The sequence below is a fragment of the Mustela lutreola genome, chromosome 1 (assembly GCF_030435805.1).
Source record: "Mustela lutreola isolate mMusLut2 chromosome 1, mMusLut2.pri, whole genome shotgun sequence".
Lineage (NCBI taxonomy): Eukaryota > Metazoa > Chordata > Mammalia > Carnivora > Mustelidae > Mustela > Mustela lutreola.
In genome coordinates this window covers 10,081,289-10,101,941 of record NC_081290.1, presented here as the reverse complement: position 1 = coordinate 10,101,941, position 20,653 = coordinate 10,081,289, and the positions used below count along the sequence as shown (strand labels likewise).

At 34.5% G+C, this 20,653-nt stretch overlaps 1 protein-coding gene across 1 annotated transcript in view; it reads left to right on the top strand.

Annotated features, from left to right (window-relative positions):
* Window positions 1–9,292: 9,292 nt before the first annotated feature.
* The window catches only part of NPFFR2 (neuropeptide FF receptor 2), a 138,759-nt gene continuing 127,398 nt past the window's right edge, over window positions 9,293–20,653 (top strand). The window contains exon 1 of the mRNA XM_059159494.1: window positions 9,293–9,368. Coding sequence (XP_059015477.1) covers window positions 9,364–9,368 — 5 coding nt within the window. The 5' untranslated portion in view covers window positions 9,293–9,363. The remainder of the gene's footprint in view (window positions 9,369–20,653) is intronic.

The following is a 20,653-nucleotide window of genomic DNA, read 5'->3' as shown; positions in this document are numbered from 1 at the left end:
ATTAGCATTCTAGTAAAGTCACAGTTTAGCTCCTGCTAGGCCATGTTAATATTTTTCTTTTTTTATCTCATTTATCCAACATTTTCATCTGTTTATAACAGAGGTAGTGTTAGTATTCCCTGTTGACCTCTCTGTGAATTTCAGGCATGCTTATTTTTTTTTAATTTTATTTTTTTTTATTTTTATTTTTTTTTAATTTCTTTCCAGTGTTCCAGAATTCATTGTTTATGCACCACAGCCAGTGCTATGCAATACATCCCCTCCACAATACCCATCACCAGGCTTACCCCATCTCCAACCCCATCCCCTCCAAAGTCCTTAGATTGTTTTTCAGAGTCCACAGTCTCTCATGGTTCAGGTGTGCTTATTTTAAAATCTCTTTTCTCTTATTTGAGTTTTGCATGCTCCAATTATTTATATTGTTGCCTTATCAGATATCCTTATAAGATTTAGAATTTTAGTTAGGTCATTAGTGGGAGGTTGGCCACTTATATTTCCTTTGTTTATACTCACACCTTTCTGTCCTCACCAGTCTTTTAGGCCATGGTCTAGGACAGGCTTTTATCAGTGATCCAAGACTTCCATCCTACCTAAGATAGACACAGATAGTTACATAGAGAAATACCTGCTCTTCAATATTATAAGAAAAATTTACTTTGAAAAATATTTTTATAAGATGATTACTATCTAGAGAAGCAAATAGAGATAAGAAAAAAACTACTCAAGTTAAGGTAGTCATTTGTTAAATTCCTTAACAAAAATCCATGCTATCCTCTATACATCCAATCCATCATTTTGAAAATACATTGAAAAATAAACCCATGGTAAACATGGGATAAGACCTTGGAGTTACTAAGGAATTGGAGTTACTGAGGAATTTTAGCACATTTTTGGAAGGTACAAAACAGATGAAAACTTATTTTACAAATCAAATAAATTGTGCTGAGGAAGTTAGAGATATGAAAACATAGAAGCATTGCACTCAAATTTGGATTCAACGGGTGCCTAGGTGGCTCAGTCATTTGAGCCTCAGACTCTTGATTTTGGTTCAGATCATGATCTCGTGTTCTGAGATGGAGCCCTATGTAGGGCTCTTGCTCAGCATAGAGCTTGCTTGAGATTCTCTCTCCCTTTCCCTCTACCCCTCCCCCCTTTGCTCACATCTTTTGTTTTTTTTTTAATTTTAGTATACACCTGAGGCTGAATTTCACTTTTAGGTGATACATTAACTGTGCAGTTTCTATTTCCACTTAACTAAGGTAGTTTTATTTATTTTATTTTGTTTCAAATTTTTATTTAAATTCTAGTAAATTAACATATAGTGTAATTCTACTCTTGGCTTCAGGAGTAGCATTGAGTGAATTTTAAGGACATGGATGTTGAATATTGCTAAACATCCATTTATTTAAATTTTAAAAGATTTTTAAATTAACATATAATGGATTATTAGCCCCAGGGGTACAGGTCTGTGATTCGTAAGCTTACTCACTTCATAGCATTCACCATAGCACATACCCACCCCAGTGTCCATAACCCAATATTTAAAGAAATTTTTTTTTTACCAGATCTATTGAGATGGTATATATGGATAGATTTTCTCTTTTCTTAAATATATTTGACTTCTTTTTATATGCATATATTTCCCCATTTTGAACTTTTTTCATTCCTTGACTCAACACAACTTGTTAGTTTCAATATACTGCTGTTTTTATACTATTTTGAAATAATTTCACACACACAAATGGTATAAGAATAACACAAAGAATGTCTGTAATTTCTTTCATCCAAATTCTACAATTGTTAACATTTTTCTTAAAATTTATTTTTTAAAATTTCAGTATGATTAACGTAATGTTATTTTAGTTTCAAGTGTGTAATATAGTGATTCAATTTTATACTTCACTCACTGCTCATCACAATAAGTGTACTCTTCATCTGCTTCATCTATTTTACAACCCACCTTACACTAACCACCAGTTCATTCCCTATATTTAAGAGGTTTTTTGCTTCCTTCTTTCTCTGTTCATTTATTTCTTAAATGCCATCTATGAGTACAGTCAAATAGTATTTGTCTGACCCACTTATTTCACTTAGCATTATCCCCTTTAGATCCATCTATGTTGTTTAAATGGGTAAGATTTCATTACTTTTTTGGCTGAGTAATACTCCATTGTGTATGTATACCACAACTTTATTTACTTTGGTTGGTTTGTATCTTGGCTATTGAAAATAATGCTGCAATAAACATCAGGGTGCATGGATCTCTTTGAATTTGTGTTTTCATTTTCTTTGGGTAAATACTCAATAGTGGAATTACTGGATCATGTGATAGTTCTATTTTTAATTTTTTTGAGGAACCTGTATGTATTTGAGGTCTTCTATGACTGAACCAGTTTGCATTCCCACCAACAGTGAATGAGGGTTTATTTTTCTCCACATTCTCAACAACAATTGTTTCTTTTGTTGTTTATTTTAGCCATTCTGACAGGTGGTTAAATGAGCTAATATCTTATGGTTTTGATTGGCATTTCCCACTGATGAGTGATGCTGAGCATGTTTTCATTGGTCTGTTGGCTATCTGTATGTCTTTGAGCAATCCATTTCTTCTGCCATTTTTTTAATGATTTTATTTATTTATTTGATAGAGAGAGATCACAAGTAGGCAGAGAGGCAGGCAGAGAGAGAGAGGAGGAAGCAGGCTCCCCACCGAGCAGGAAGCCCGATGTGGGGCTCCATCCAGGACCCTGGGATCATGACCTGAGCTGAAGGCAGAGGCTTTAATCCATTGAGCCACCCAGGTGCCCCTCTTCTGCCATTTTTAAATTGTGTTATTTGTTTTTTGGTGTTGGGTTGTGTAAGTTTATTTTAATATATTTTGGATATGAAACCCTTATTATATATGTCATTTACAAATAGCTTCTCCCATTCAGCAGGTTGTCTTTTACTTTTGTTGATGGTTTCCTTTGCTGAACAGAAGCCTTTTATTTTAATGTAGTCTCAATAGTTTGTTTTTGCTTTTGTTTTCCCTGCCACAGGAGATCTTTCTAGAAAAATGTTGCTATGGCCAATGTCAGAGAAATTACTGCCTGTGCTCTCTTGTAGAATTGTTATGGTTTCAGGTCTCACATTTAGGTCTTTTATCCATTTCAAATTAATTTTGGGGACTGCTCTTAGAAAGTGGTCCAGTTTCATTTTTTTCCATGTAGTTGTCCAGATTTCCTGAAACCATTTGTTGAAGAAACTTTTTCCTATTGCATATTCTTCTTTCCTTTGTCAAAGATTAATTGACCATAACATCATGGGCTTATTTCTGGGGTCTCTATTCTGAGCCATTGATCTGTGAGTCTATTTTTGTACTAGTAACATACTGTTTTGATTACTACAGCTTTGTAACATAACTTGAACTGAAATGATGATGCTTCCACTTTTTTCTTCTTTTCAAGATTGCTTAGATATATGGAGCTTTTTGTGTTTTCATACAAATTTTAGTATTATTTTAATACAATTTTATCTTTATTTTCACTTTTTGTGAATGTTCCCTAGAATTCAAATATATGTCCTTTGCTTTTTCAGAGCCCTTCACGTAGCAAATCTTATTGTCTGGAAATAACATCTGGAAGTAAAAGAAAAGAGGAAGCTTAATTTTTACCACTTCTGTTAAGACAGTATTTGTTTTGAAATAAGGTATGAGAAGCAGATAACTTAAGTTAAAGTATTGGTTCACAGATGCAAAAATTCTCACCAAAATACTAGCCAATAGGATCCAACAGAACATTGAAAGGATTATTCACCATGACCAGGTGGGCTTTATTCCAGTACTGTAAGGTTGGTTCAACATCCGCAAATCAATGTGATACAACACATTAATAAAAGAAAGAACAAGAACCGCATGATACTCTCAATAGATGCTGAAAAAGGATTTGACAAAGTACAGCATCCTTTCTTGATCAAAACTCTTCAAAGTGTAGGGATAGAAGGTACAAACCTCATTATTATCAAAACTGTTTATGAAATGGAAAAATGGAAAAAAAACTGAGAACTTTTCTGGTAAGGTAAGGGATGTCCATTATCACCACTGCTATTCAACATAGTACTAGAAGTCCTAGCCTCAGCAATCAGATAACAGAAAGAAATTAAAGGCATCCAAATCAGCAAAGAAGTCAAGATCTCACTCTTTGCAGATATGATACTTTATGTGGGAAAACCCAAAAGCTTCCATCCAAATCTGCTAGAACTTGTACAGGAATTCAGTGAAGTGTCAGGATATAAAATCAGTGCACAGAAATCAGTTGCATTTCTATACACCAACAACAAGACAGAAGAAAGAGAAATTAAGAAGTCAATCCCATTTACAATTGCACCCCAAACCATAAGATACCTAGGAATAAACGTAACCAAAGAGGCAAAGAATCTATACTCAGAAAATTATAAAGAACTCACGAAAGAAATGGAGGAAGACACAAAGAAATGGAAAAATATTCCATGCCCATGGATTGGAAGAAAAAATATTGTGACAATGTCTATGCTACCTAAAGCAATCTACAAGTTTAATGCAATCCCTATCAAAATCCCATCCTTTTTTTTCAAAGACATAGAACAAATAATCCTAAAATGTGTATGGAGCCAGAAAAGACCTAGCATAGCCAGAGGAATGTTGAAAAAGAAAGCCAAAGTTGGTGGCATCACAATTCCAGACTTCGAGCTCTATTACAAAGCTGTCATCATCAAGACAGTATGATACGGGCACAAAAACAGACAAATAGATCAGTGGAACAGAATAGAAAGCCCAGAAATAGACCCTCAATTCTATGGCCAACTAATCTTCAACAAAACAGGAAAGAATGTCTAATGGAAAAAAGATAGCCTCTTCAACAAATGGTGCTGGGAGAACTGGACAGCCACATACAGAAAAGTGAAACTGGACCATTTCCTTATACCACACATGAAAATGGGCTCAAAATGGATGAATGGCTTCAATATGAAAAAGGAATCAATCCAAATCCTTGAGGAGAACACAGGCAGCAACTCAGCCGCAGCAACTTCTTCCTAGGAACATAACCAAAGGCAAGGGAAGCAAGGGCAAAAATGAACTATTGGGACTTCATCCAGATCAAATTTTTTTTGCACAACAAAGGAAATAGTTAACAAAACCAAAAGACAACTGACAGAATGGGAGAAGATATTTGCAAATGACATATCAGACAAAGGGCTAGTATCCAAAATTTATAAAGAGCTTAGCAAACTCAACACCCAAAGAATAAATGATCCAATCAAGAAATGGGCAGAGGACATGAACAGACATTTCTGCAAAGAAGACATCCAGATGGCCAATAGACACATGAAAAAGTACTCCACATCACTCAGCATCAGGGAAATACAAATCAAAACCACAATGAGATACCACCTCACATCAGTCAGAATGGCTAAAATTAACAAGTCAAGGAATGACAGATGCTGGCAAGGATGTGGAGAAAGGGGAAACCTCCTACACATTGGGAATGCAAGCTGGTGCAACCACTCTGGAAAACAGCATGGAGGTTCCTGAAAAAGTTGAAAATAGATCTACCCTATGACCCAGCAATCACACTTCTGGGTATTTACCCTAAAGATACAAATGTAGTGATCCAAAGGGACACAAGCACTCTAATGTTTATAGCAGCAATTTCCATGATAGCCAAACAATGGAAAGAACCTAGATGTCCATCAACAGATGACTGGATAAAGAAGAGGTTTTATATATATATAATGCAGCCATCTAAAGAAATGAAATCTTGAAATCTTGCCATTTACAATGATGTGGATGGAACTAGAGGGTATTATGATTATGATTATGCTTAGCAAAATAAGTCAGTCAGAGAAGGACAATTATCATATGATCTCCCTGATATGAGGAAGTTGAGAGTCAATGTGGAAGGTTTGGGGGGTAGGAAAGGAATAAATGAAACAAGATGGGATAGGAAGGGAGACAAACCATAGGAGACTCTTAATCTCACAAAACAAACTGAGGGTTGCCAGGCGGGGAGGGGGATAGGGAGAGGGTGGTTGGGTTATGGACATTGAGGAAAGTATGTGCTATGCTGAGTGCTATGATGTGTAAACCTGGTGATTTGCAGACCTGTAACCCTGGGGCTAAAAATACATTATATGTTAATTAAAAATTTTTTTTTTAAATTGGTTCCAGGACTCTATTGAGGGAAATGTTTGTTATATAAGACATTGCCTGTTTTTGTTTTCTTTTGACAGTGTAGTAATTAGGGAAAGGACACTAGTCAAGGGGTCAGGGGTTTTAGCTGGCTTACTAACTACATTTGTCAAATTATACAAATCACTGAAACTACTTTGGGACTTAATTTATTCATTTATAATAACACTATTAGGGTTGTTTTTTGTTTGTTTTGTGAGAAAGAGTGAGAGTGGGAGCAAGGGAGATGGGCAGAAGGAGAGGGAGAAACAGACACTCCCCTGAGCAGGGAGCTGAATGCAGGGAACAGTCCATGGACCCTGAGATTATGACCTGGGCTGAAGGCAGACACTTAGCTGAGCCACCCAGGTGCTCTATTTTTAGGGTTTTTTATATAAAATATTATCTAGTTATCAATTCTTAATGAGATTTCACAACTTCTTAGCTAAACACAAAGTCAAAACCAGAAAACCTCAAAATATTGAAAAATAAAAATAAGATAGAGAAATTAGGTTGGTGATCTTTAGATTTCCTTCCAAATCAGTTTTTCTGTTCTGTGAATGCTTAATGATCTAACAAACATTGAAATTTCATAGGGCTGCATTTAAGCTTCATTGTGTGCCATTATGATCCTTTGAAAAAATTTCAGCTGTTATTTGGTAGACTTGTAAATCAATTTGAAGTAGGTTATTTTCTTAAAAACTTTTATATATACATTCTAAAAAGGTATATGTGTGTTAAGTTCAAGCATTTCTGTGAAATCTTAAGCTGTGGGTATTATTAGATATTGTATTAACAGTAGGATTTATCCAAATAATTTTCAGTTATAAAGTGGTATGGTGTGTTCAAATTATCCTAATGTTCATCTAAGCCTAGGCTTAGGGATAAGAAATGTTTTAGAATTTATATGAGTCAAAGCAACCAAAGTAGACTTAATACTTGGGGATTTCCTTCTGTACTATAATTTGAATGCATTTGGACATACTATGATTTCTGAGGAAGCTATTATGAAGTATAGTATTAAAATTTCACCAGCTTTGTTTCTGAAAAATTGATATAGAAATTATTATTCTATGTAAAACAACTGAAAAACTGGATGAAATAAGACAGCTATTTTCAGACTTTGGAGAGCAGGCAGTGTAAGACTGTATTCACTGAAAGAAGGGGAATAAAGGAGGTGAGTTCTACACTAACCCTAGCTTTCTGGCTAAAAATAATTTTTGACCTGCAGCAGGATATGGAAGGGGCTATACCTGGAAGTTATTTATACTTTTCACAGCAAGTGCTTTCATGAAAAGTGATGCGTGGCATACCTCCATGACTACCATGGTCCACAACTTAGACATTATAATTGCACTTTTCCATAGATGTTCATGGAAAAGCTATACATAGGTCTTTCTTCTTGAGGGGGAACTTAGAAGAGAGGCTTCAGTGAACCTAAAGACTGTCATTGAGGTTGGTTTTGGGGCCCACACCTGTACTCACTATCTACTTCCACTGCTATCTATTCTAAATCATCCTCACTCTTAGGTTTTTATCTGCATGTCTTGTTGGTTTACTTGCTGGTGTGACCTAAACTCATCCCTGAAGAATTTCAGTCCTTGAAAACTACCCATTTTTTAGGCATGTATCCATTCCATTATAATTGGGCAAGAAGTCCCAAGAGATACCCAAGAGGATGAACTGAATTTTATACATTCTTTCCCATTTTGTAAAAGCAACTCTACCTCTTCTTTGTGATCAAGGTAAATTATTCCTTTCAAGATTTCAACTCCTTTCTTACTTGCTGGTTTCCAAACAAGAGATGTTTAAAAATGCCCAAAGGAAAGCCACAACTTATAGTCCAAGAAGACCCTCACTATGTCTTTTGGCAAGGGTTCATCCCTCTTTAGGAATCAGAACCTCTAATTGTACAGAAACCAGAGAAGTACGATGAGAAACAAATTCCCCCAGTGAGTCATTGGGAGCAATGGTGAGTGGAACTACTGATACTTCCACCCTTTGGTTCCTGAACCCAGAGTGCTTTTCTTCTAGACAAGCAGCCACACAGAGATTTTAGCTATAGTTTGTATACTGTATTCTGAAGGGTAGTCTACCATTCTTGAAGCTATTGTCTCTGAGTGGGAGCTTTAGTTGCAAGTTCAACAGGATCACTCCAGTGTTTATTACAGCCACTGGTATGGTATGTCACAAAACCAATGGATCTTATAAATGTGAGCCCACTTATTCAACTCTTTCATTGTGAAGTGGGTGCCCTGGTCAAAGGCTTTGTGTTGCGGGATTCTAGGCTTGTGAATTAGGCACTCTGTAAACCTATGGATAATGGTTCTGGCTTGAGTTCTACAGAGAGAGATAGTTGAGCCTATACCTGCAATATGTGAGAAAGAATTGGTTTCAAATGGGAGAGGCCAAAAAGAATAAGCTTATTACCATACAATGAGCTGGACTTTGTGAGGAAAAGTGCCATATAGGGGACTCAGTTTTAGCGTTTATTGCTGACAGCTTGTACATTGAGATGCAGCAGCTAAATTGGCTTTATTAAATGGGGTTCATGGTGGTGGTCCAATATGAAACATATGTTTCTACCACTGTGGCAAACCTGTTCATGTACCCATCATGCTAGTTCTAGGGTGGCCAATGGGAAAATGTGCCTCACATCAACTGGCAAGTTCATTGTTAGTGGTCCTTCTGACAGGTGTTTTCTAAAATACATTAATATGTGATAGTAAACTCTTGGCACTTTGAGACTTTACCATATGTCCACCCATATGTGTCTACTTCAGAAGTCTTTGTGTTCAATATTCTAGTGTCTTCCTTCCCTGTTCCTGGCCAGCTGGCCAGGCTTCTAGTCAATTTCCAGAAATGTATGTATAGTTTTTTGTTTTTGTTTTTGTTTTTGTTTTCATCTCTGTCTACTTCTCCTTCCATACAAAGAGGAATCCAGATGCACCATTTAAAATCTATCTATTGGGAACGTTTTCCTTATCATTGTCTCTCAAAGCCACCCTTGCATGTGGCTGTAATTCAGCTGCCATTCTTTTTTGGCTTACACTTGTATACTAACTTGAACTATCTGAAATCCAAGCTCAGCATTTTTCCTTCTTTTTTCAGGTAGACTTCTACAACACAGCCACCATCATGCCTATAGATAGGAGCTAATTGAGGAGTGCTGGTACAACTCTATGGGGTAAGATGGGGTCTGGGCCTTCTACTCAAGTATTTTTTTTTAAGATTTTATTTATTTATTCGACAGAGAGAGATCACAAGTAGGCAGAGAGGCAGGCAGAGAGAGAGGGGGAAGCAGGCTCCCTACTGAGCCCAGAGCCCCATGTGGGGCTCGATCCCAGGACCCTGGGATCATGACATGAGTTGAAGGCAGAGGCTTTAACCCACTGAGCCATCCAGGCGCCCCTACTCATGTATTCTTTTATTCAACTACTGCTTACAATATCCATATTTATGACCTGGTTCATTTACTCTCCTGTTTTGGTGGAATGTAGCATCCAGAAGCTTCAAGAACAAGTGCAAACAAGATAAATTTTTGAGAAATTTCATGCATAATTTGATGCCTTTATTGTCTCCTTGTGTTTGATATTTTGACTAGAATGGCATTCTAAATTGGAAATCATTTTCCTTTAGAATTTTGGAGTCATTCCTCCCTTGTATATGTATTTCCCTGATAATCAGTGACCTTGTGCACATTTTCATGTTCCTGTTGGTCATCTGTATGTCTTCTTAAAAATAATGCCTGTTCAGATCCTCTGCCCATTTTTAATTGGATGTTTTTGGCTATTTAATTATAGGAATTCTTTATATATTTTGGATATAAACCTCTTACCAGGTATATGATTTGCAAATTTTCTCCAATTCTGTAGGTTGCTTTTTCATTTTGTTAACTGCTTTTTTTCCTTTTCTGTGCAGAAACTTTTTAATTTGATGCAGTTTCACTTGTTCTTTTTTGTTTTTGATGTCAAATCCAAAAAGTCATTGCCGATACTGATGTCAAAGAGATTTTTCATTAGGGGGCTTAGTCAGGTCAGTCTCTGTCACCTATGACTCTTGATCTCGGTGTCATGAGTTTGAGACCCATGTTGGGTATAGAGATTACTTTTAAAAAATCTGTAATAAAAAGACTTTTTCATCTATGCTTTCTTCTTGGAGTTTTATGGTTTGGGTCTTCATCTTTTTTTAAGAACAGAAATTTTAATTTTGGTAAAGTCAGATTTTTTATCATTTACACTTTTTTTGGTGATCTCTATATAAGGTTTTTATGTGCTCCAAAGTGAGTTTCTTCTAAAGTTTTATAGTTACAGATTTTACATTTGTCCATGATCCATTTAAAGGTAATTTTTTTGTACAATGTAAGAATCAAGTTTCCCCCCCATATATATATATGGTGTTGATCAAATGGTTTGTTGAAATGACTACCTTAGCCCCACTCACACTTTACATTGGTTCTTTTGTCAAAAATCAATTGTCCATAATAGATATGCCTATTTCTGGACTATATTTTGTTCCCTCATCATTATGCCTATATTCTTCTGCCAGTATCACACTATCTTGATTATTATGTCTTCACAACTTTCCCCACAAACAGAACTACAGGTCATGGGAAAATTCTATCAATCTTCTAAGAAAGACAGATCAGTGTTACACAAATAAAAATTTTAAAAGGAAAAAATACTAACTTGTTTTATGGAACCAGTATAACCCTTTTATTATAACCTAGCAAAGATAGTACAAAAAATTACCAATATTCATTATAAATACAAATGCAAAATGTCCTTAACAAAATAGTAACAAATTGAATCCTCTAATGTAATCTTTGTTAAGAAATTTGATTTGTTTTGTTTTGTTTTTTAGCATGTCAGAAAATGCCATTTCATGGTCTTCTAGCTTATGTTGTTTCTTATGAGAATTTTATAAACTTTATTTATAAGAAGTAATTCTTTTATTCAGACATTATGTTTTCTGGCTTTTGCTTTGTTATGGTTTTACTCAATTTGATTGTGATGTAACTTGATCTCATTCTCTGTTTATATAGTTTAGAGTTCATTAAACTTTTGAATCTGTGAGTTTATAGTTTTTATCAAATTTAGAAAATTTTGACCATACTTTTTTCAAAACTTTTTCACTCTTTTTTATATCTCTCCTCTTCAGCTAGAACTCCTATCAAAAGTATATTATTTGAAAATTATATATCTGAACACAGGGTTAATATCCAAAATTTTTTTTGATATTATATATAATATCCAAAATCTTATTTTAAGTCAAAGACTTAATGGAAGCCCTACTCAGATTGCTGGTGTACTTTCTCTAAAATTTCCTCCTTTCTGGTACTTTATTCACAAATTCTAAATGTCTTGTTCTTCCCATCTCCAATCTCTGTATCTTAATTAAGTCAAACCTCTGTGCTGTAGTTGGGATCCTCCTCTGGGCACTAGGGCTCAGAAAGTGCCTTTAAGCATAAAGCCAGGTAAATAAGGGGCTCACCGTTTCCATTTTTCTTCTTTAAGGGATGTCTAGCCATCCCTATTAGCTGATGTTAAAAAAATTTTTCTTATTTATTTTTCCCAGTTGTCTAATTATATATAGTTAGAAAGTAAGTCTAGTACCGGATATTCCATCATGGCCTTAAGTGGAATTGCTTTTGCACTCAATTCTGGTCCTGGGGACGTATTCTCATGTGACATTTTGTTCAATCATCTAAAAAAGAAGTGCTGGAATTTCTTAATATTGCAGATTACTGAGATTTATTTAACATCTGGACAAGCCATATGTAGTTTTAACAAGGTTATTGAGCAATTCTTATACACCCAAGTGGGAAACCTGTACCTCCCTAAAATAGGGGATCCTCACTGTATTTCAAAAATTTCTTGGAGAGCTTTTAAATGAGAAATAGCTTTGTGTGTTATGTTGTACTTTATTTTTTACATAATTTAAAAGGCTTTTGTTTGCCCCAAATGGTAGTTTCTTTGAAAGCATAAATCATGGTTTCCTGGTACTCTACATAGCTCCCAACCTGGAGGACTGCTCAGTAGGGCAGCTCAGGGAAAACTTGTCAGATAACTGGCTGTTTCTTAAAACTGCAACTGGAAGTACATAAGGTATTTTCTGGATGTCTCTCTTTTTAGGAGTATTTTTTTTTCTGGAATATCTGAGATATAAGAAAAGCTATTTCTCCAGCTTCAGTATAAGTCCACTTATTACTGTAAAAGTTAAAAATTTTTGTTTTTTTAGTTATAATCATGGGTATTATGTGATAATATGTCAAAGTAACATTTTGGTAGGATATTATTTTACATTAATTCCATTAATGTAAAAATTGTATCACATTCTCAGAAGCATACTTGAGATAATCATCCTAAGCCTGAAAAATATCTGCTTTATTTTAAAGTGACACTCTTAATATATTTGGTTGTACTCTAGTGTTTCCCTTGGGCTGAAAACATGTTGAACACTTTAAAACATTTTAGCTTTCTAACCTGTAAACAAATAAAAAATGTTTAAATCCCTAGGGAAACATTTTATTTCTGAAGTTTCATGAACTCTACACAGCACTTAAATGGCTTGTGCTATTCAATCTATAATGTGGGGTAACTATTCGATAAGGAGATTCAAAGTGATTATTTGCTCATTCATCTCTCTTTTCTCTGTTTTTCTCTCTTTCTCTTTCTCTCTCTCTCTCTCTCACACACACACACACACACACACAGGAAGTTTCAACACTTTGCTTGACATTGAAAGTATGTATTATATATATGGACCTTGTTTTTTGGGAGCTTACAATTTATAAGAGATTTCTTATTAAGAGATGAAATGAATGAGATCAAAACTAGAGATTTAAATCACATGGGACTAATGCAAAAATTCCATAGTTCTATAGAAGCAGGGGGAATGTTTCCAGTTTTACTTATCAGTGAAGATTTAACAGAAGAATTGGTTGGCTCTTCGAAAGTGGTTAGCACTGAAGAGAAAAATTCCTACCAGCGATTGCACTCTAGCAGTGAAGGCAAGGCATGGTAAAGGAGGTACTTTAACAGTCTTTAACTGGCAGTAGATTGAAAACTGTTTTGATAGAAGTGGTTGCAAACACAACTGTTATATAAAATAAGGAGAGAGCATCAGCAGAAACAGAAATGTTGAATTGTGTTAGAATCCAAAATTAGAATTAGAATTTACAGTTTAATGATTATACCTGTTGACTAAGAAGATGGGCTTACTAGCCGCAGATTTAAGACACAGATTCAGATATATTCAGCAGATTCAGACGCAAATTCTTGAGTATCTGGGAGCGTGGTCGGAACATCAACAAAAATAAGGACAAAGTTTAAGAGTTGATAATTCTGTTCATCATTGCATTTTCAGAATTAATTTTGATGTTTTTAAAAAACAATGCATTAAAATTCTACTTAGCATACTCACTGAGTGCTTTGATGCCTCATTAAATTTTGCATGTAAGGCACTTACATTTACCCTAGTCCCAGCCTGGATAAAAAGCATGGTTTCAGCATGGGAATGGGTAGCAATTCATGCATAATAAATTAGCATTTTATATGAGCACATGGTCCAAATGAACTTCAGATAGAATAGGGTTTTTTTAAAGTTGTGCTAAAATTTTTCACGGAGCTAGAACAAACAGTCCTAAAATTTGTATGGAACCACAAAAGACCCTGAATAGCCAAAGCAGTCTTGAAAAGGGAAAGTAAAACTGGAGGCATCACAATATATATATTTCACAATTTTTATAATATAAATATTTCATGATATATATATTTCATGACAATATATATATTTCATGATATTTCACAATATATATACAATTCACGATATATTACAAAGCTGTGGTAATTAAGTCAGTATGGTACTGGCACAAAAACACATAAATGGGCATAAAATGGGCATAAAACAGAAATGGGCATAAAACAGAAAACCTACAGATGAACCCAAAAGTATATGACCAATTAATCTTTGACAAAGCAGGAAGAAGAGTGTCCATCTGTCCAGGACAGAACCCATCTCTTATGCCAGTAGGATTTAGACCAATGTCTGGCATTTAATATTTAATAAGATATTTATAAACAAGAAAGAATGTCAAATGGAAAAAGACAAGTTTCTTCAGCAAATGGTGTTGGGAAAACTGGACAGCAATATGTGAAAGAAAGAAACTATGCCACTTTCTTATACCATATCAAAATGGATTAAATACCTAAATGTGAGATGGGAAACAATTAGAATCCTCAAGGAGAAAACACGCAGTAACCTCTTTGACATAGGCTGATGTATATAGATCTTCTTTCTATATATAACTAATTAATTAAATAAAAAGTTGGAAAAATGTGCTTAAAAACATATAATGTAAAACTTGCCATCCTAACCATTTTTAAGAGTACAGTCCAGAGGTGTTGAACTATATATTGACATTGTTCTGTAACATCTTCTCATCTTGCAAAACTGAACTCTATACCATCTAGTTATCTTCCTGTTTCTCCCTCCCCCTAGCCCCTGGTACCTGTCCTTCTACTTTCTGTTTCAGATACCTCATATAAGTGGAAACATAGAATTTGCGTCTTATTTCACTTAGCATAATGCCCTCAAATTTCATGTGACAGGTTTTCTTTTTCCTTTTAAGACTGAAGAACATTCCGTTGTATTATTCACCTTTGATGGGTATTTGGGTTGCTTCTACTTGGCTATTGTGGGAAAAGTCATGATGAGTATGGTGTGCAAATATCTCTTCAAGACCTTTTAATTCTCTGGGATATATATTTAGAGATGACATTGCTGGATAGCTTATATCAATTCTATTTGTAGTTTTTTAAAGAAATGCTTTACTATTTTAGCAGTATAATAGGTTTTGACCTTCTACAATCCCGACAGAAGTGCACAGGTGTTCCATTTTATCTAAATCTTCAGCAACACTAATATATTCCTCTGAATGGGTGTGAGGTACACATTTTTTGGTACACATTTCTCTAATGATAGTTTTATATGCTTGTTGGTCATTTGTGTATTATTTTTGGAAAGACATCTATTCAGGTTTTCGGCCTAGTTTTTAACCAGGCTCTTTGCTTTTTTGTAGCTGAGTTGTAGGAGTTCTTTGTATATTCTGGATATTAATTCCTTATGAGATACATAATTTGCAAATATTTTCTCCCACTCCGTAGGTTTGTTGCCTCTTCATTCCATGGATTGTGTCCTTTGCACAGAAACCTTTTAGTATAATGTATTTCCATTTCCCTGCTTTTGCTTTTATCTCCTGTGCTTTCAGTATTATATCCAAGAAATCATTGCCACAGCCAATGTCATGAAGATTTTCTTGATGTTTTGTTCTAGAATTTTATAGTTTATGGGCTTTTCATTTAGATTTTTAAGCATTTTTTTTTTTTTTTTTTTTTTTTTTTTTTTTTTTTTTTTTTTTTTTTTTTTTTTTTTTTTTGGCTTGGCCATTTCATTTTATTTTTTTTTTTTTTTTTTTTTTTTTTTTTTTTTACATGCACAGATTTTTATTAAAAAAGTCATTCTCATTGGTTTACATATATGTATATTATACCACTGGCAGATTTACATTATTAAATAACATTCTTTATTGCTTTGTTTTTAGTAGAAAAATCACTTTTTTTTTTTTTTTTAATTTTTTTTTTTTTTATTTTTTATAAACATATATTTTTTATATACATATATTTTTATCCCCAGGTCTGTGAATCACCAGGTTTACACACTTCACAGCACTCACCAAATCACATACCCTCCCCAATGTCCATAATCCCACCCCCTTCTCCCCAACCCCCTCCCCCCGGCAACCCTCAGTTTGTTTTGTGAGATTAAGAGTCACTTATGGTTTGTCTCCCTCCCAATCCCATCTTGTTTCATTTATTCTTCTACCCACTTAAGCCTCCATGTTGCATCACCACTTCCTCATATCAGGGAGATCATATGATAGTTGTCTTTCTCTGCTTGACTTATTTCGCTAAGCATGATACGCTCTAGTTCCATCCATGTTGTTGCAAATGGCAAGATTTCATTTCTTTTGATGGCTGCATAGTATTCCATTGTGTATAGGGTATTTACCCTAAAGATACAAATGTAGTGATCCAAAGGGACACATGCACCCGAATGTTTATAGCAGCAATGTCCACAATAGCCAAACTATGGAAAGAACCTAGATGTCCATCAACAGATGAATGGATCAAGAAGATGTGGTAGATTTTTAAGCATTTTTAGTTAATTTTAGTCTATAGTTTAAGTCCAACTTTGTTTTGGTTATTTTGGGAGGTGGATATCCAGTTTTCCCAACATGCTTTGTAGAAAAGACTGTTCTTTTCCCATTAAGTAGTCTTGGCACATTTTGTAAAAAATTAGGTGACTATATACATAAGTGTTTGTTTCTCAGCTTTCTATTCTTTTCCATTGGTCTATATGTCTTCATGCTATTTCCACACTTTTTAAATGACTGTGGGTTTGTTAACATTTTTTTGGAATCAGGAAGTGTGAGACCTCCCGCTTTGTTCTTTTTAATGTTTGTTTTGATCCCTTGAAATTCCATATGAATTTTAGGATCGATTTCTCTACTCAAAAAAATTTGATAGGAATTGCATTGATTCCGTAGATCACTTTGGTTAGTATGGACATCTTTTTTTTCTTTAATTTATTTAAAATCAATTAACATATTGTGTATTACTAATTTCAGAGGTAGAGTTCAGTGATTCATCAGTTGCATATAACACCCAGTGCTCATCACATCAAGTGCCCTCCTTTAATGCCTATCATCTGGTTACTCCATCCTACCCCAACAATCTCTAACAATCCTCAGTTTGTCCCCTAGTTGTTAAAAGTCTCTTAGGATTTGCCTCCCTCTCTGTTTTTATCATTTTTTTTTTTACCTTCCCCTATGTTCATCTGTTTTGTTTCTTAAATTCTACATATGAATGAAATCATATTATATTTGTCTTTCTCTGACTTTTTTCACTTAGCATAATACCCTCTAGTTCCATCCATGTCATTGCAAATGCCAAGATCTCATTTTTTAAAAGATTTTATTTATTTATTAGACAGACAGAAATCACAAGTAGGCAGAGAGGCAGGCAGTGAGAGAGGAGGGGAGCAGGCCCCCCGCTGAGCAGAGAGCCTGGAGAGGGGCTCGATCCCAGGACCCTAGGAGTCACCCAGGCTCACCCTGAGCCACCCAGGCGCCCTCCAAGATCTCATTTTTTGATGACTGAGTAATATCCAATTTTATATATATACTGCATCTTTATCCATTCATCTGTTGGTAGACACCTGGGTTTTTTCCATAGTTTGGTCTTTGCAAACATTGCTGCTATAAACATTGGGATACATATGCCCCTTCAAATTACTGTGTTTGTATCCTTTGGATAAATACCTAAAGTCCAATTGCTGAGTTGTAGAGTAGCTCTCCTTCTAACTTTTCAAGGAGACTCCATTCTGTTTTCCAGAGTGTCTGTACCAGTTTGCATTCCTGCTAACAGTGTTAGAAGGTTCTGCTTTCCCTGCATCCTTGCCAACATCTGTTGTTTCTCTGAGTTGTCAATTTTAGCCATTCTAAAATGTGAGGTGGTATGGGATGTCTTAACAATATTATGTGTGAGGTGGTATGGACATCTTAACAATATTGTGTTTTCCAATCCAAAAACACAGGATATCTGCCCACTAATTTGTGCCTTTTTAAACTTATTTTATCAATGTCCTATGGTTTTCAGTGTATGTGGCTTTCACCTTCTTGGTTAGGTTTATCTGTAAATATTTTATGCTTTTTAATGCTATTGTAAAAGACATTGGTTTCTTAATTTTCTTCTTGTGTGATTGATTGTTAGTGTACAGAAACTCAATTGAGTTTTGTGTGTTGTTTTTATATCCCACAACTTTACTGAATTCATTTATTAGTATACTAAGTACATTACAAAGTACTATGAAGTTAATATTTGATAGCAATATGGGGCAGGGGATCTCCACACTAGTCAGACTACATATGAAGGATTGTATCTGGTTATGCTTGCAACTTAAAAGGGACTCTGGCAAATTAACATGTTCTGGGATTCTGGGATTATATTATCTGCTTTTATATAATGGCTGACTGTTTTTAAGATAGAAGAATCTGATTTTATATCTGTTACTGTAAACAATAGGGGGCACATTACTACGTAGATATTTACCAGAAACAATCTACTTAGGGAATTCTCTCATTTTAGGAATTGTCTAATGAGATGAATAGATAGAAATGAATATAAAAACCCGTTTTATTTTTTATGCTTTTTAAAAAATTATTTAATATACAATGTTATATTAGTTTCAGATATACAGCATAGTGATTCAACATCTCTATATGTTACGCCGTGCTCACCACAAGTGTAGTTACCATCTGTCACAAGTGCAGCACTATTACAATATCATTGACAGTATTCCCTATGCTGTGCATTTTATTCCTATGACTCATTCATTCCACAAGTGGAAGCCCATATCTCCCACTCCCCTTCTCTCAGGCAACCATCAGTTTCTCATCTGTATTTACAGACCTAATTCTGCATTTTGTTTGTTAATTTGTTTGTTGTTGCTTTTAAAAATTTTATTTATTTGAGAGAAAGAGTGTGCAAGGGAGCATAGCAGGAGATGCAAAGGGAGAGGGAGAGGGAGAATTTCAAGCAGATTCTGCCTTGAGCTCAGAGCCAGATGTGGGACTCTATCCCAAAACCCTGAGCCAAAATCAAGAGTCAGATACTTAACCAGCCGAATCACCCAGACACTGCCTTTTTAAAAAATTCTACATATATACATTTTAAATATCATATGATATTTGTATTTCTCAGTCTGTCTTATTTTACTTAACATAATACCATTTAACATAATACAACAACATAATGTTGTTTCACATTGCATGAGCTCCTCCTTCTTTATGGCTACATAATATACCATTGTGTTTGTGTATGTACATATATATGTGTATGTGTGTATCTATTTATAGAGATATAGAGATACACACATTTTTGTCCATTCATCAGTAGACACTTAGTCTGCTTTTGTATCTTGGCTACTGTAAACAATGCTGTAATAAATATAGGAGTGTATATATCTTTTCAAAATAGTGTTTTTGTTTTCCTTAGTTAAATACCCAGTAATGGAATCATTGGGTCATATGGCATTTCTGTTTTTAATTTTTGAGGAACCTCTATACTCTTTTCAAGGCTGCATCAATTTTTATTCTCACCAAGTGCAAAAGGATTCCCTTTTCTTCACATTTTTGGCAACACTTATTTTTTATCTTTTGGTTCTAGCCATTCTGACAGGTGTAAGGTAATACTTCATTGTGATTTTGATCTGCATTTTCCTTATGATTAGTGATGTTGAACGTCTTTTCATATGTCTGTTGGCCACTTACATATCTTCTCCAAAAAACTGTCTATTCAGGTCCTCTGCCCATCTTTCTAATTGCATTGTTTTCATTCGGGGTATTGAGTTGTATAAGTTCTTTATATATTTTGGATATAAATCTCTTATTGGATATATCATATGTAAATATCTTCTCACATTTACCAGGTTGCCTTTTTGTTTTATTGATAGTTTTCTTTGCTGTCAAAATCTTTTATTCTCATGTAGTTCTAATAGTTTATTTCTGCTTTTATTTCCCTTGCCTTAGGAGACCTATCTAGAAAAATGTTGCTATGGCTGATGTCAAATTACTACCTGTGTTTTCTTCTAGGAGTTTTATAGCTTCAGGTCTCAAATTTAAGTCTCAAATCCATTTTGAGTTTATTTTTGTGTATGGTGTTAGGAAGTGGTTCAGTTTCATTTTTATGCAGGTAGCTTTCCAGTTTTCCTGGCACAAATTTATTGAAGAGACTGTCTTTTCCCCATTTTACTTTTTTACCTCCTTTGTCAAAGATTAAGTGACCATATAATTGTTGGTGTATTTCTGGGCTCTCTATTCTGTTCTTTTGATATATGAGTCCATTTTTATGCCAGCATAACAATGTTTTGATTACTACAGCTTTGTGATTTATCTTGAAATCTGGAATTGTGATACCTTCAGCTTTTTTCTTACTCAAGATTGTTTTCACTAGTTTCCATGTAAATTTTGGTATTATTTGTTCTAGTTCTGTGAAAAATGCTATTAATATTTTGATGGCGATTGCATTGAACCTTTAGGTGATCTTTGGGTAATATGGAATTTTAACAATATTCTATTCCAAGAGCATGGAATTTCCATGAGTTTGTGTCATCTTTAATTTCTTTCATTATTGTTTTATAGTTTTCCAAGTATAGGTATATCAGCACTGGGTTAGGTGTATTCCTAGATATTTAATTATTTTTGGTGCACTTATAAATAGAATTGTTTTTTTAATTTCTCCTTTTGTTACTTTGCTATTATTAGTGTATAGAAATGTTACTGATTTTTGAGTACTGATTTTATATCCTGCAACTTTAGTGAATTCACTTGAACTTTCTTGTAGTTTTTGG